A 17931-nucleotide genomic window follows, 5' to 3' on the forward strand; every position below is an offset into this window, starting at 1 on the left:
CGGAGTATAAATTGCCGGAATTTTATAAAGCTGCGCTTGTTTACAACATTCGGTTCAAGGTAGCAGGGGGATGGGGATGGGGGAGGCGTCGTTGGTGGCAAAACGTCGTATCAATCATCTAAATTAAATTCACAACGAGTTAAGACTTTTTTACTCGGTGGCAAAAGTTGCTGGCTGGAAAAAAGCAGCGATGCGGGGGCAACGTTGACAACGTTTTCATTTCGACGTACACAAGTATGTAGGTACCTAAAATTGTAAATTTGCCAGCAATTGTTTAAATGAATTTGATACGCAGCGACTTATGATCATAATAATATAAATCCTCCGAGGAATTATTACCTACCTAAAAGTATAGGTATGCTTCGTACGAGATTTATTTTTTGTATCGCAGCGAGAAAAAAAAGTCATTTAAGCGTGACATATTTTCATAATGTCGTTGTCGATCGAGCAGATTAAAACAAATCAACGGTAGGCTTCGTCGATTAACGTATAGAGAATTAATTTCCCAATGAACCGAGAAGTCGGTTAGAATAGGTAGAGGCAAGAGGTAGGTAGATCTCATCGCGATGACGATTACGTTTTACGACAGCCATGTCGATAAAAAGTACAATTTTAAAAACGTCAATTTCAATTACGTACATGTTTATTTAATATTCAGTTACGATAAAATCTGCGACGAGACGCGACGTAAATAATGCGAACGAGCAGCGACCCTTCGCTTCCAATATACAGGGTGTTTCGATCCTCACAACATGGTAATATAGGCAACCCATCTTAACTTGATGTGTGTTAATGTTTGCCTAACCTACATCGAAACTAAAGGAGAAAAAAACTGTTCTAGGTAGAAAATTTGGCATAGAGGATATTTTGATTTCAAGTTTGTAAGTTCAACCTTCATTTTTTGAAGTAAAAATCATCTCAAAAATTGAGCTTCTCAATGGAAAATAAATTGCAGTCTATTGGTAGGCGATTTAACAATTGGTCCCATTAAAATGACTAACTTTTTCACGCAATCACAACTCAGCTCCTTCAATTCAATTGCTCGCTCGCCTATTTTAACCCTCAAAGGATATATGACCCCGAACATGGGACACCCTGTATAAAACAAACAGGTATTTATTCAATTAGGAAACAAATCGACGATAAAAATACAACCGACTACCGAGTAAATCAAACGAGTAGCTAAAGTACCTACTTACACACTTCTTCGCGTTTCGACCAGACTTTTTTCTCTAATTTTTTCGTATTTTTTTCTCCACGACCTTCGACAATGTATTTATACAGGAAACGATGAAGATATAACACGCGTATCGAAACTACCACGCCGAATAAAAAGCTATCGTACTGCCTTGAGCGAAAAAAAGAAAAAAAACTGAACCAATTTTAAGCGTTTCTTGTTTCGATATCGCGCAGCAAGTTGCCAGTCATTGTTTTAACGACAATTCTAGATGAACGATGTGTTGTTATTGATACGACGACGATGCCCGAAGATGATGTGTTTAACCGCAATAATCGTTTTAATGATCGTTGTTCGAATTGATTTTATGCTCGTATCAGCCGACGATCGTGATCCTGCTTCTGAAGTAAGTTTCGATCAACTTTTGATTTCATAATTTTATCGCCCTTATTCGAGCATGAACGCAATTTTACACAAATACAAAAAGGTTAAAGGTACTAAAAATATCCCAACTGGAAATAAAAATTTTGAACTTTACACAGCTGAATCGAAAAAGTGTGCAAAATACGTCATTATAGACAAAATTTCAGACTCTAAGATAGTTGATAATGATAAATTTTTAAAAATCAAATTTGAGCCAAAAATCGGAAAAAATCAAAATTTTTCCAAATTGACCTAGAAAGCAAATATTTTTATGTGTGCCCAATTTTTGACCCTCCATCCCCTCCTCATCGATTGGGAACAATTTCATACCATTTTGAGCAATTCTGGAGCCTCCAGAAAATTTTTGAAAGTTGAAAATTTCCACAAAATTTTACTCAAGGATGTTTGAAAGCTGAATTTTACTTTATTCTCCAATTTTTAACATACTGAATCGATTGGAGGCGGTTTCAAATCGTTGGAAATTCCACGTTTTCAAAACTGGCAAAACACGTATTTTGGAAAAATGGCGTATAACAGGTCAAAAGGATTACAACAAGCACCACTCACATTTTGAAGTTTCTCATGACACTTTTTGATAAATCTGGAACTATAAAAATATTACTGGAAGCTCCAGAACGATTTGAAACCACGTCCAATCAACTCAGCATGGAGAAAATCAGGATATTAAGTAAATTTTAACTTTCCAACTTCATTGATTAAAATTTTGAGTAAATTTCAATTTTCAAAAATTCTGCTGGAGACTCCAGGAACTACTCAAAACGGTTCGAAACCCTTTCCAATCGATTCACAGGGTCAAAAATGGGGTACTTACAAAATTTCAGTTTCCTGGATCAATTTCTTGAAATTTTGATTTTTCAAATCATTTTTAAATCCAAGATTTTCAAAAATTTTGAAATTTCTGGAGTTTTGAAGAAATTTGAAAACTTGCTGGAGGTTTCAAAAATGCCAAATTGAAATTGTTTTCGAATCGAATGATCACGTAGACTCGCCAGACGGCGGTATCTTGTTGAAAACCCGCTCTTTAGTAAAAGTACATAGGTACTTTTTTGGAGAACATGATTTTTTTCACCTTTTTTGGGAATTTACAAATTGGTCAAAAATTCGTAACCATCAAATCAAAACTTTTCTAGAACATTGAAGAAGAATTTTTGAGCTCAAAACAATTTTGAAGATTTTTTTTGTAAGATTTTAGAATAATGTTGAGCTTAAAATTAAGTCATGATTTTCGAGGTTATTAAAAAAATGGGTCGAAACTTTGCAGAAATCAAATTTATTTGTATTAAAACTTCCCGTGAACAATAAAGATGAATTTTGAGCCCAACATTGAGGCACGATTTTTGGGATTTTTGGAAAAATTATCAAGAAACTTCAAATATTTTGATGGAAATGTTTTTTGAGTACTTATTTTTGAAAAGTGTTGAGCTCAAAATTGAATGATTATGTAGGAGGGGGGGGGGGTTGAAAAGGGTCTCATGGGACATTGAAACTTATCAAAATGGAGGTCACTATTTTGGCAGAAGATCACTAATTTACATCAAAACTTTTTATAGTCACTTTTAAAAACTTTTGAGCTCAAAAAATTGTCTTGAAATTTTTTTGAGCATTTTTGAAAAATTTTGAGCTCACGATTTGGAACATGGATTTTTTTATTTTTGAAAGAGTGCCATGCAACCTACAAAACTGGATTAAAATTTCCCCGAAAAAAAATTGCAAGTACATATTTTTAAAAAGTATTTTAAACTCAAAATTGGGTCTTGGTTTTATGTGCTTTTGAAGACTGACCAATTCAAATGGGTTAAAATTTCGCAATAAATTTGAATACTTCGACGAAAATGTTTTTTGAGCATTTTTGAAGAATTTTGAGTTCAAAATTTGGTCACGATTTTCCAAATACCTATCAAAATAATATAATTACAATATCAAAAAAAAAAAAAAAATTCGAAAGAAAATTAAAAAATTGTCATCAAAACTTTTTTTAAGCAATGAAAAGTGCAGCTGATATGATCGAACATTAAATTATAGACCCTGAATTGTATTTTTGGCCCCTTCAGAGCGATTTGATATTTTTGAAGAAAATCCAAAAAGCTTGTTTAAAAATTGACCGCAAAACAGCCATTTTAAATTTTAAATTTTTTGAAAAATTCATCGAAAAATCCAAAAATGAACTTTAATTCCTAAAATTCTGGTTATGAGTGTTTTAACTGAAGACATGCTCTTCTGATTTAGCTTGGTTTCGTTCAATTCGAAGAATGTGAGTTGGAAAAGTTCTCTTGTGTGAAAACAGATTTTGTCTGACAAGGATTGAATCTCACTTGACAGAAAAATTCCAGCTCCACACTAATTTATGATCACAATCACATGTCCATGCAAAAATACCTCACCAGTCAATAATTTGTGATTCTCGAGTTCATTTCTTGAATTCTGGAGAATTTTTGCGGATCAAAAATAATCCAAAAATTGCGAAAAAAATCAAAACACCTCATTCAGATATAAAGTACATAGTTAGAATTTTGTATGAACACCATTTTTGACCCCTCCCCTCCCCTCCCCCTCTTCACTTTCTTCCCATCCAACCGATTCAGAAAGGTTTCAAGCCATTTGAGCAATTTTGAAGCCTCCAAAAAATTTTCAAAAATTACAAATTATTTCTACACAATTTCACACGTAGGTATGTATAATTAAGTTAGAAAGATAAATTTCAGTACGCGCCATACGAGTAGTTTCAATAGACACTGGCTTCCAGTCGTTCTGGAGCCTACAGCACCTTTTATTGTAAGTTCCAGTTCATCAAAAATGTTCCAAAAACTGTCCAAAATTAAATTTAGCTCGTGTAGAGGCGAACGATACATGTTGAGAAGCCACTTGATCGATTACGTATCATTTTTTCAAAATTGGTTTCATTTTGTTCGGGTATAAATAATTATCAAAAATTTGCTGGAGGCTCCAAAAATATCCTAAACGACTTTAAACTCATTCAAATTGATAAGAGGGTGAATTGAAAATGGGCCACGTACCAAATTTCAGCTTTCTTTCTCAATTAAATAAAATCTTGATATTTTCACATTTTTGACCCAAATTTGATTTTCTGGTTAGTTGAGTATTTTTGCATATTCCTTCGATCTGGCTTCGTCTGGACCGGAATTTTTTAACAAACGAATGAAAAATTTTCATTTTTTGGATTAAAAAAAAAATATTTTTGTAATACTCATTTGAGAAAATTCTATTCGAAAATATTTCAATTAAAATGTCCATAATATACGATACGAGGAAATTTTCCAATTTTCACGATTAAATATACGAGTAGGTACAACATAGCTGCACACACGAGGGGAAAAAACATACACGAGAGAGATCCAGGGCTGTTGGTATAAATCCCAAAATGTCACGAAAATAAGATCACAACGAACGGTAACCTTCAAGCGGCTTTAAAACGCAATAAAGGTTATAAGTCGACTATGTAATACATGCGAACCATGCAAAACCTACTACTACGACGGGTAGATTCGTGGCTGAAAACGAAAAGGGTATACCCAGACCCACGAAATATTATTATTATAAAACGTATGGTACGGAAAACCCTCAGCACTGCCTTCATCGTCATCATCGTCGAAGCAGCAAAAGCATCGCCCACAATCCACATTATTTATACACATTACCACACACACACACACACACACACTCGCACTTATCTAATATCTCGAATCTACTAAATGGTACAAGAACACAGTTTACTCTCCGAAAGAATCACTCTTCCATTACCTACCTTGGTACATATTTTAATTCCGATTTTTTTCTCTCATCACACACGCAGGTCGAAGTGCTACCCGAAGCGATACGAAACGAGCGTAAAAAAGTGCTCATATTTTGGTCCATCATGTACGAAGTATGTCAAACGTTCTGCGTTTGGAAAAAATTCTGCAACCCATTCTGCGAACTTTTCAATATCGAGGACGAGCCCAGATTCGACATGGGCTTCTTCAAAGAATCCAAGAATTCGAGGCAAACCTTATGGCTTTACGATACCGCGACCAAAATCTGCGAATCGGATTTACTTTGCGTGGAAAAGTGCTTGAAAATGGAACTGAATAGCGAAGACTACGATCAAACTTTACGATCCAAGGAAACCACCGATAATGTATTCAAGGCTTTGTACGACATCGCGAAGAAATACTTTATTAAATGCGCCGAACAAAATGATAAACCGGAGGAAAACGTTGATTTGTTGACCGTAGATGATTTTTGCCAAGAGGCTACCAACGGATGGAGCGAGTATATTCAAAAATGTATCAGTTCTTTGACGGAGGAAGCTAGGTAGGACGAAGGTGGTACAATTGTGTTTTTTGTTGGTAAATTTTTTATAAAATAAAAATATATTTAAATAAATATTTCGAAGCTGTGGTTTTCTTTGTAAGTAAGTGTAAGGTGAACGAATTGGAAGAGAATTAGAGATAGCGATATTCATGGATACTGGATATTGAAACTAACAGGGAGGTATCCTAATTGGCACAAAAATCTTTGAGCTGGATGGAAAACAATCGAAATAACTAAGACCCCAAAATGCAACATCAGCGCAAATTTAGAAAATTTTTCAAATTTGACCTACTTTCCACAAAAAAAAAAAAAAAATTAATAAAATTAACGTAAAAAGCTGAAATAAGGTTTACACCCTAATTTTGATACCCCTTCACCCCGACCTTTCTGGAGCCTCCAGCGGATTTTTGAAATCTCCAGTTTTGATAAAAATGCTGTCATATGAGATCAAAAATCTCACAAGAATCGATTTTTGATAAGAAAAACACGATTTTTGCCAATTTCTGCCAAACAAAAACAAATATGAGAGAGCGCAATACGTACTAATCAGTAATCAAATTACGTATAATTTTGCCATGGTCGATGAAATTAATCGATTTTTGGTATTCGATTATTCGATTTTTGGCATTCGATTAATCGACTTTTGATCTGAAAATTCATTTTTCATTTCGAAAATGTTCGATGATATTGAGATCGAAAATCGCAAATTAATCGATTTTTGGTATTCGATTAATCGATTTTTGACATTCGATTAATCGACTTTTGATCTGAAAATTCATTTTTCATTTCGAAAATGTTCGATGATATTGAGATCGAAAATCGCAAATTAATCGATTTTTGGTATTCGATTAATCGATTTTTGGTATTCGATTAATCGATTTTTGGTATTCGATTAATCGATTTTTGCTATTCGAATAATCGATTAATCGATTTTTGACATTCGATTAATCGACTTTTGATCCGAAAATTCATTTTTCATTTCGAAAATGTTCGATGATATTGAGATCGGAAATCGCAAATGAATCGATTTTGGGAATTCGATTGATCGTTTTTCGATCATAATCGATTTTCTGATGAAAAAAAGTCCGATTTTAAGGGTGAAATGGATTTTTCATTTCGAAAATATTTGATCAAATGAAATTAAAAGTTTCAAGTGAACGGATTTCAAAAATTTGATCAATCGATTTTCGATCATGATCGATTTATGATCAAAAAGTCAAGGCTAAAATTTATTTTCAATTTCAAAAATGTTTGATCATATCAGCTGAATTCTTTTTTGCTTAAAAAAAGTTTTGATAGAAATTTTCATTTTCTTTTGGAATGAAATAATTATTTTGTATCCCATTTTGGTAGTTATTACAAAAATTATGACTAAATTTTGAGATCAAAATTCTTCAAAAATGCTCAAAAAACATTTTTGTTGAAATATTTAAATTGCTCGTCAAATTTTAACTCATTTTCATTGATCCCAATTGTCCAATGACAATTCCTTCAAAAGTAGGTAGAGGCAAACATATACCTAAAATCATAAACCCAATTTTGAGTTCAAAATCCTTCTAAAACGCTAGGAAAATTTTTTGTTTTTTTTTGGCAAAATTTTCATCTATTTGGTAGGCTACATGGTACTTTTTCAAAAATCAGAAAATCCATGTTCCAAAAATCTTGAGCTCAGATTTTTTCAAAATTGCCATAAAAAGTTTTGATGGAAATTTTTTATTTTCCAACGAAATTTAAAGCCTATTTTGATAAGGTCTCATGATACCTTTTCCAAAAACCTCGAAAATCATAACCCAATTTCAAGTTCAAAATAATTCTTCAATAACACTAGGCAACAATTTTTGACCTTTTTATTGTTTTCGGGTTAAAAATGGGCTTAATCGATAGTTTAGACCCTAAAACAAAAAACAGAGTGGGGTTTTTCAATTTGAGTTGTTTTTGTGGTCAGGAGAGATGATCAAAGTTGCAAAAATGGCCGTTTTTGCCCTAGTTCACGAGTCTGTGGCGACATCAGTATCATGTTTCGAAAAAAACCAAGGTCATATTCGGATTCTACGCACTTTTTTAAGTAAACATCTTTACCGGATTTTTGATTTTCGAACATTCAAGCGCATACGGAAGATTTTTGTTTGTAACATATTTTAAAACTCGGAGCGCGCGACGCTGGCGTTACTCCACGATGTAATCGTGGCGCGGAACCGTGTTCGCGCGGGCGAGGTTCTCGTGCAGTAAAAATTTCGTGTTACAAACGAAAATCTTCCGTATGCGCTTGAATGTTCGAAAATCAAAAATCCGGTAAAGGTGTTTACTTAAAAAAGTGCGTAGAATCCGAATATGGCCTTGGTTTTTTTTGAAACATGATACTGATGTCGCCACAGACTCGTGAAATAGGTCAAAAACGGCCATTTTTGCAACTTTGATCATCTCTCCTGACTACAGAAACAACTCAAATTGAAAAACCTCACTCTGTTTTTTGTTTTAGGGTCTAAATTATCGATTAAGCCCATTTTCGACCCGAAAACAAATATGCCGTTGCCTAGTGTAATATTCAAAAAACAATTTTATTGAAATGAATATGAATTTCACGCGAATCTTTTCACCCACTTGATAGGTTCCCTCGTTCGCTTTTCAAAAACTCCGAAAATCGTGACGCAAATTATGTCCTCAAAGTTTTTTAGAAATGCTCAAATTGTCAAAAAAAATATCAAACGATTTTTGGTTTTATATCGAAAAGTTGACCTACTGCACCAATACCTATTCAGCTCAAAATTGTCCAAAAATAAGCTTTGTGTATATTTGCGATCTTCTGCCAAAATTGTAACCTCTACGATATTTTGATAAGTTTCAATAATGTTCCACATGATACCCTTTTCAAAACCTCTAAAAATCATCACCCAATTTTGAGTTCAACACTTTCCCAAAAACCATGTCTCAATTTATGGTTCTAAATTCCTCTTCAAAGTTCAAGAAAAATTTTGATACAAATGTATTTGATTTTCTGCAAAATTTCGACTCATTTTGATAAGTCTCATGAAACTTTTTTCAAAAAACCTCGAAAATCATGACTTGATTTTAAGCTTAACATTGTTCTAAAATGTTGAAAAAAAATCTTCAGAATTTTTCGATTTTTCGCGAATTTTCAATTTGTATGGTAAGTCGCAAGGTGCTTTTTCGAAAATCTCAAAAATTAAGCTTCAATTTTTGGCTTAAAATTCAACAAAAATGCTCGAAAATTTTGTTAAAAAGTACATACTTCAAAAATGCCCAAAAGCCTTTTCGTTGAAATATGAGATCAAAAATCGCAAATTAATCGATTTCGATCGTAATTAAATATTGATCCAAAAGACGTCTACTTTAATGGTTAAAATTGATTCTTCATTCCGAACATCATTGGCCATATGAGATCGAGAATCACAAATAAATCGGTTTTTGGGCTTGATTATCCATTGGGAGGGGAGGGGTGGGGGGAGGGCGAAAGGTATGTTTATTTGAAAAATTCTTTTTTGCATCATTAACCGCGCCAACAAAGATTTTTATTTTAGACATAACTGATCATATGAGATCAAAAATCACAAAGAAATCGATTTTTGGTGTTCGATCAATCGATTTTTGACTGGAAAGTTCATTTTTCAGGCTAAAATTAATTTTTAATTTTGGACATGCTCCATCTTATCAGATCGAAAATTGCAAATAACCCGAATTTGGGGTTCGATCAATCGATTAGTCGATTTTCGATTATTATCAGTTTTTAATCGTGAGGTCTAGACTGCTAAATTTCAATTTGATCGTATTCATGGCATTTTTTTAAAAACTGGAATATCCAAAAAAATCTACCAAAGGCTAAAGAACGACTCGAAAGTTGAAACCGTTAACAATCAATTTAAAGGGCCAAAAATAAGGTATAAAACCCAAATTTCAGCCAATTACATGATCAATTTTTTTTCAGACATATACATAAGAAAAACTTTAAAATTTTCATTGCGAGAATATCGGGTTGAAAGACCGGGTCAAAATCGTTCATTTTTTAAATAAATAATTAATTCGAACGAACTATAGATTTCTGGAGTTGATTACTTCAAGTAGGTACATAGAATTTAATCAGAAAACTAAATAGGAAATCTGTTCGTGAAACTAATCATACTGCAATCGACACACTTCAAGGTTCCAGGTACATAGTTATTTACAAGACAATACCTACGTTTCAACCACACACAATGAAGCACAGAATTAAATCGAAGTACTGGTCCAAAGAACGAGTGCATAAATATAATAGCACAGTGGACTATAAGTTATAATAAGATCTCGTATTCGTAGTTGTACGTATGCATTTACATTTTGTTAAATGGCACCGCGAAGAAGACGTTTCTGCTCCATCGTCGCGTCGTTTGGCATCTTGCGAGCTCACAGCAAACGACGTGAGAACTTTTAGTAATTAATAATACCCTCGCGTTTCACATCGTCGACTGCAACTTCTTACAGTGCTTATATTGACAATGAGATCAGCGTTCGCGCATGAATCGAGCATTAATTGGCACAGTTCGCGTTACTTCTATCCCGTTTAATTTGCAAAATCGCTCGAACAAAACACGCCACCGTTAAAATATACGTATCCCATACGCTGGTATACCCTCGACTTCAGCCCCAACCTTGTAGTGAGAAGGCATTCGACCGTGTTTCTTAATGACGATGACGCCATCGTCGCAGCGTCCCCTATGACGTGGTTGTTGATATGGAGGCAAATACCACATTCAAAGCCCCACCCCACACATTAAAAAATTTCTGAATAAAATCAAAAGAGCTAAGTCGAGAAATAGTTCGTTCTATAAAATGAAACTTTAAAAATAAAGCCGCCTTACAGATAATCATATTGGACAGATAAAAAGTTACCACAATAGCTCGTAGATATCTGAGAGCAGGAAATAACATTCGAATACGAGGGAAATTGTAGCTTCACCGATGCAAATATAAAACCAACTTATCAATTGACAAGTTCAGAAGGTAATCAGATAAGAATCAATGTCACCGGTTGCTTAATTTTAGAAACAGATTGATCTCTAATCTCAGACTCAGGTAATCGAGTAAATCAGACTGTGTTTCTAATTCCAGTATTTTCGAACTAATCCTGAATTTACTGAAACATACTCGTAGCCCAACCTATCTCTCTATACCTATTGTAGAAACCTATTTTAAAATCCATCTCATTAAAAACTCTCAAAGTCAATAATCCACGATGGATCAACGTAATTAAATGAGACTAGTTTTTTTCAGCTTTCAAGGTACGTATTCGGGTCAAGGGTGTGAAAAATTGGATTTCATGGGCCTGATCGTGAGTACCATTCAATCCCGGACTAACAGTAATAACTTTCGACTAGCTCATTCGAATAGACACCGAAGAGCTTCGGAATCAAAATAATTACATCAAGTACAGAACAGAATTTTACTGCAAAAAGGATTTATCCGGTGAATTTTCCAGCTTCCATTCTCTTCAGGAAACGAAATCCAACGAAATTTTTTTTCAAACTCGTCGAACATTTGTTCTGAAATTGTAATTTTCCAAAAATACGAACCACGTACATAGAAAAAATAAATGCTGGAGGCTCCAAAACAGCTATAAAATTGGTCGAATCGATTTAAGATGCAACACCATGTCTATGACCCAAATTACAACGACTGAACTTACACAATATTGATTTCTGTATTTGTGTAGACAAGATTCGAATGCCAAAGACGTTTGGAAAATTTTCCGCCCGGGTAGAGAATGACGATAAAAATGTCAAAACTGATTACGCAAGTTTATAGTGAACCCGAGGCGATCAAATTTCTCAATGGTTTGGGTCAGGGCCAGGGTCATACTAGAAGATGTTACTCAAATGACATTGGACAAAGTACCCGAAAACACTAATTTCAAAGATATATTATTGAACATGAAAAAATACCTACCAAAAGTTGCACATCAATAGCGAAAATCTCAAAAAAAAAAAAAAAGTAAAATAATACATAAAATTTATGAATTTTGTAATCATTTTAAGAACATTTTTCATTGGGCACATGGGTCATAAATGATGTATCTGCATGAGGAAAAATTCATCAGAGTTTCAAACCTCCCTAAAACGCCTCGACTCCGTTCTATTTTCATTTTGTAGACGGAGTTTTGGCAGCTTGAAATCTTTAGCTGCAAAAAAGGCTTTTTAATGCAGGATGTCCAGTGTCCACAATTTAAAGGAAAGATTTCCACTGACTTTTCCCAGTTTTCTAGACCAATTATTTTCAATTTTTTAGACCGGGGAGGGGGGTGGGGTGGGGATTTGGAGGCGACGAGCCCTCGAGTTTATTTAAGAAGGCATTTCCAGAAATAAAAATGCTTTCATTTCCAAAGAGAATTAGAAAACGTGAAAAAAAATGAATGAAAATTTACACTAAGGAGGTTGATTAAGAAAATGAAAAAAAAAGAAGGAAAACTGGCCACTTTGGCAAAAAAAAACCATGTCTTTTATTAGGCCATTTTGGAAAATATAGGACTATTTGAAAATTATGACAAAAATTAGCACCTTTTTGATAATTAAGATCAAAATTGAGACATTCTGACAATTTTGACTGAAAATGGAACTTTTGCACAATTTTGACTAAAACCAAGACTTTTATGTCAATTTGGACGAGAAATTGAATTTTTTGGAAACTTGACAAAAATTAAGATTTGAAGTCAAAGTGGCAAACCATGAGGAGAAAAAGTATGAGCCATTCTCTTGGGAAGAGCTAGATGGAGCCTTGAAACGCTCCAGAAATGGAAAAGCCCTAGGCAGCGATAAGTTACCAACAGACTTATTCAAGAACGCCACAATAACCATTAAGAAGAGACTGCTAGCTTTCTACAATAAAATACTATCAGGTGCTACCATACACGAAGACTTCTGTACTGCAATTGTAATACCCATTTTCAAAAAAGGACACCGAAATGGCCCAGGAAACTACCGTGGAATTAGACTACTAAATGCTGCTTACAAAATACTTGCATAGATGCTAGCGAGAAGAATCAAGAGCCATGCGGAGCCAATAATATTGGAATGCCAAAATGGATTTTGAAAGGGAAGATCTTGCATAGATGGGGTATATGCAACAAAGCTGCTGGTGGAGAAGAGACGAGAATATAACCTAGAAACCCATATGTGCTTTGTTGATCTGGAGAAGGTATATAATCAAGTAAGAAGGAAGAAGTTGTTTGAAATCCTGAGGAAAATTGAAGTGAACAAACAAATAGTAAGGTAAGTGCAGGTAATTACGCCACCCTAAGGTTTGAGGTCATTTAGTGGGGTTAAAATGCATCTTTGGCGAAAATGTGAATGAACCACCTCAAAGTACATCTTATTAGCTACCTTTCACGAAAAAAATTTTTTTCTTACCCCTCCCCCAATACCACCAATCTCCTCCTGAAATTTTTTTACAAAAGTGGCGTAATTATCAACAGGTGCAGGTAATTACGCCACCACCCCAAAAAACTATTTAAAATCTATGAAAACATTGGTAACAATCATTTGGCATTTTGGGCATCTTATTGGCTACCTTTCCCTTAAAAATGTTTTCCATTACCCCTCCCCCTATCCCACCCCTCCATTTCTGAAAATTATTCATCAAAGTGGTGTATTCATCAACATATGCAGATAATTCCGCCACTCTCCCCCACCACCAAAAAAATTATTTAAAATTATTGATAAAAACATTGCTAAAAATTATTTCTTAGCATTTTGGTGAAATATGTGAAAGTCCTGACAGAGTTTTGTTAAAGTGGCGTAATTTTCAACATTGGTACTTTTGTATATTTTTCAACATTTCGATACTTACATTGAGAAATTACAAAAAACTGTTAATTCCATTGAAATCGTCGTTAAATTTACTACAGGAAACATATCTTCAAAATTTTTTTCGCCCTTATTACAAATTACAGCAAGTTTCCAAACTGTGGTCAATTTAACATGACGTTTTATTTTGGCATCAAATTTACAAAAAAGCGAGCCACAGATCAGAAAATTATCCGGTCAGGTGATATTTTTGTTTTTCTACCTTGACTTTAACAGTACAATCACCTAAAAATCGTCACACGGCGCCATCTACCCGTTTACTATGAGAACTGCGTTAGTGGTGTAATTGCCAACGTGGCGTAATTAGCTGCACTTACCTTGCGCTTAATTGAAGAAATATACACTGATAATGTAATAAGAGTAAGATCTGGAAACATGTTGGAAGAGGAGTAATGCACTTTTTAACAATTCTTACAAAATCAAGGGCATATTTTGCAAAAAAACATGAATTTTTCAACACACTGGACCCTTTTTGGGTGGGGGGGGAGAAATTTGATTGAGTCCACGACAAAAATCAATACTTTTTGGATGTTTAGGCAAAAGCAGGAACTTCGTAATCATTTTTGCGAAAATTTGGACTTTCTAACTGTTTTTTGACAATTTTGACCAAAAAACAGAATCTTTCAAAAAATTTTAGGAAAAATTACAGCTTTCAGATAATTTTGACAAAAACTGGAATTTCTGTCAATTTTGAAAAAAAAAACAACCAAGTATGTAGAAAAAAAAATTTTATGTCATTTTGAAAAAATAGCACTTTAGACAAAAATCAGGACATTTTGACAATTTTGTCAAAACTGAGACCTTTTTGGCAATTTTGTCAGAAAAAACTTTACTTTTATTCGGTAATTTTAGAAAAAAACAGGACTTTTTAGAAATACTTTCTTGACGTTAATATAGGCAAAAGAGCAGGAATTTCTCAACAATTTATTTGCTAAAAATTAGAAGTTTTTAACAATTTCGCCAAAAAATGAAAATTTTTACCAAAATGGAACTTTTCACAAAAAATATTTTTTTTGACAATTTTTGAAGAAAAACGAGACTTTTTTTACAGTATTGGAAAAATGAAGGCTTCTTGTCAATTCTGCCTAAAATAGAACTTTCTGGCACTTTTTTCAAAAAACAGGATCTTTTTGAAAATGTTTGGGGGAAAAAAATGATTTCTCCGACAGTCAATAGCAAAAATCTGTATTTTTTGCATGTTTATCAGAAAAGCAGGGCATACGTTAGACAGTAGAGCTTAGATATCCCAGGGGGGATAGAGGGAGGGAGGGAGGGAGGATGTTACGTTTCTATTATAACTTCTCATTCATTTTTGTAGTAGAATAAGTAAAGGAGCATGCCTCTAAAAACATTTTCGAAATTAGTCATATTAAAACGAGCTCAACGCATCAACACACTATACTACGATAGGAAGAGGGAGAAAGAGGATTACAATTTTCCTGGGTGACGAAAGAACATCTAAAATTCGCGGTGAGATATTCAAAATCCTACCCCCTCCCCCCCGGAAATTATTCCTCTTCACAAGAACACTTCGAGAAAATCCCCCAAATTCACGTTTTTTTTTCCAGAGATACGTTCATATTTACGAACACCTTTAAAAATGCACAGGAAAAATATTTGAACAGATTTTAAGGTTTAAATTAATACGATCGCGAAGAAAAAGTGTGTGTGGGGGGGGGGGGGTAGTGGGTGATCCACACAAATGAACTCGGATCAGATGAAGTATGTACATTGAATCGAGGACCTATCTCAACTACATTTTTTCGTACAAATGGAAAATATTTCACATTAGAGTGGATCGAAAAAACAGGAGAATTTTGACCAAATTCAACGGAGATCTTCATTTTGAGTGAATCAGTTCGTACATTAGTAAAAACGAGATGAGAATCAATGCGACCATTTTTTGTGCTTTGAGAATGGACTCCATCGACCCCCCCCCCGCAGAGAATTTTTTCTCGAATATTTAGCACTAATTGTGTCGAAACATCTAGAGATATAATTTCTGAAAATCAAGAAGTATTTTAGAATACAATAAGCCTCAATGCCAACTTTTTAGTTATTATTGTCATTCACAATTTTTCTCGTTCACATCTCCCCTTCAGGAGCACTTCCCGGGCTATAAAATGTATTCTGAGAGTGACTTTCGATCCCAAAACGAATATCTCCATTAAATGGTGCCAAAATCCAACTAATCTTTTCCAATCCATTCCAAATCTCACATGCATTGGTACTTGGTAGGTAGGTACGTAAAAAACAATCCTTAATAGGTAGTACACTTACCGCCGCCATTTTTGTACGCCAAATACGGAAACCTCCACACATTTCCAATACCGACAGACAGACCAACGCAGGAGAGCAGGAATTCCCATCGATTGCCCCAGCTGCCTCGTTCGGCGACCGCTGCCAACGAAGGACGTCGAATAGCGGCGTCGATGGACCGTTCGAAATTCGATTCGCGTCTGGCTACGATATGCGCCGAAAATCGTCGATGGTAGCGATCTCGGTCGAAGGAGTAATGCCGTTCGCGTTCCCGCAACGAGCCTCCTCTCGGCGGAGAGATGAATTTACCCGCCGCTCCTTCGGCTGCTGCAAAAACAAACGCACACAAAAAACACGTTCGAGATGAGAAAAGAAAGCGAAAAAAAAAGAATAAAATAAAATAAAAATACGACTAACTATACTACGTAAAGATTAATGACGACGACGACGCGTTTTAATAATTAATTATCCCAACCAAGACAAAAGGATCTCACTCGCTGCTACGATTTAATACGACGCATAGGCGATGAGCGAAAAAAAAACCAACAACCTACAGGGGCACCTTCGTCGTTTCGTCGTTTTGCCATCGTCGCAACCAACCAGTCTAGATATCCAGCAGATGAAAATGTTATCCCGCGTGTGGCACTGTGGCGTGTACTTTTTGATATGGTTTTGAAGGCTTTGGAACCGTCATCGCCATCGCTATCGCCAGCACAGTCACAGTCACAGTAGTCGTCGAAACGGGTCAAATGAAGACGTACTCTGCTCTTACGAGTATAAAACTATCGTACGACTACGACTACCTAACCTAACCTACTTACCCACCTACTCGCTGAAAGCACATTTCTACATACAAATAGGTGGTATTCGTTTAAAGTAGTGTAGGGGTTCGCAAGACGTGTATTACATACACAGACACAGACACACCACACATACACAACAGCCAAATGTGTACTGTATACAAAACACAATACACAGCAAAGGCGTTTGTTACAGACACACCAGCGAAATTCATCTCTCACACACATTTCGCCTTTATGTATAAAGTGTAGTGTATTTCTAGACGTTGAAGTTACTAGTATAACCTTAAACCTACCCTTTGAATACGAATAGTCGTATACGCCAAGCCATGCCATGCCATGCTATGGCACCGAGAAACGGAAACACGCGCTGATGATGTTTCCCTTAACGCGCAGCATTGTTCGTGGCAAATTTTACCACAGCTACGTTTTAATTATTGCATAATCGCGAGGTCAAAATTCAACACAATCCTACGGTATGTATCTTCTTCTTGAAATTAAATTAGCATTCTTGAAGAACACGGCTTTTGCCAGAGTCGTACCTCACTTTCAATTATTCAGCGAGCTCGCGGAGCTTTTAATTGTCGCAGCCACAAATCGACTGGGTGTTTCAGTTTTAATTTTTTGCACATAGGAAAGATTTTAAAGGTTCTCGTATCGTATCGCTGGAAAACCCCCGATCTCATATTTTGGTAGTTTCAAATACCAAGATATGAAATTCTGATTGGAATTCGAATAGGGTGGCCCATGCTCATTGCCAATACCTATAGGCTATAGGTTCTAATAAACTAATAAATCGTGCCACTACCTGCTGATTTTTGGTAAATTACGCTTACTGGTACTTTGTAAAAAATTACTGATAATTAATTTCTTGGAGAATTTCTGATAATTACTGGTTAATTACCTACTGGTAATTTTAGATGAATACTGATAATTCCTCGGTAAATTTTTGGTAATTTCGTAAAAAATTAAGTACTGATAATTTCTTTGTAAATTTCTTATAGGTAATTTCCGGAAAATTACTACATTTTTCTTGTGAATTATCCTAAAGTAATTTTTAGTAAATTAGGTTTTTTGATAATTTTTTGGT

General features: G+C 34.8%; 2 protein-coding genes across 2 annotated transcripts in view; one reads left to right on the forward strand and one right to left on the reverse strand.

The window, feature by feature from the left end:
* The window catches only part of LOC135845639 (sodium-dependent proline transporter-like), a 121533-nt gene that overhangs the window by 66833 nt on the left and 36769 nt on the right, over positions 1–17931 (reverse strand). The window contains exon 3 of the mRNA XM_065364337.1: positions 16063–16368. Coding sequence (XP_065220409.1) covers positions 16063–16368 — 306 coding nt within the window. The remainder of the gene's footprint in view (positions 1–16062; positions 16369–17931) is intronic.
* Positions 1188–6020, forward strand: LOC135845642 (uncharacterized). The gene is made up of 2 exons (XM_065364350.1): positions 1188–1583; positions 5433–6020. The coding sequence occupies exons 1-2, from the start codon at positions 1449–1451 to the stop codon at positions 5934–5936; spliced, it is 639 nt and encodes a 212-aa protein (XP_065220422.1). The 5' UTR covers positions 1188–1448; the 3' UTR covers positions 5937–6020.

This window comes from Planococcus citri, chromosome 4 (genome assembly GCF_950023065.1).
Source record: "Planococcus citri chromosome 4, ihPlaCitr1.1, whole genome shotgun sequence".
Classification (NCBI taxonomy): Eukaryota; Metazoa; Arthropoda; class Insecta; order Hemiptera; family Pseudococcidae; genus Planococcus; species Planococcus citri.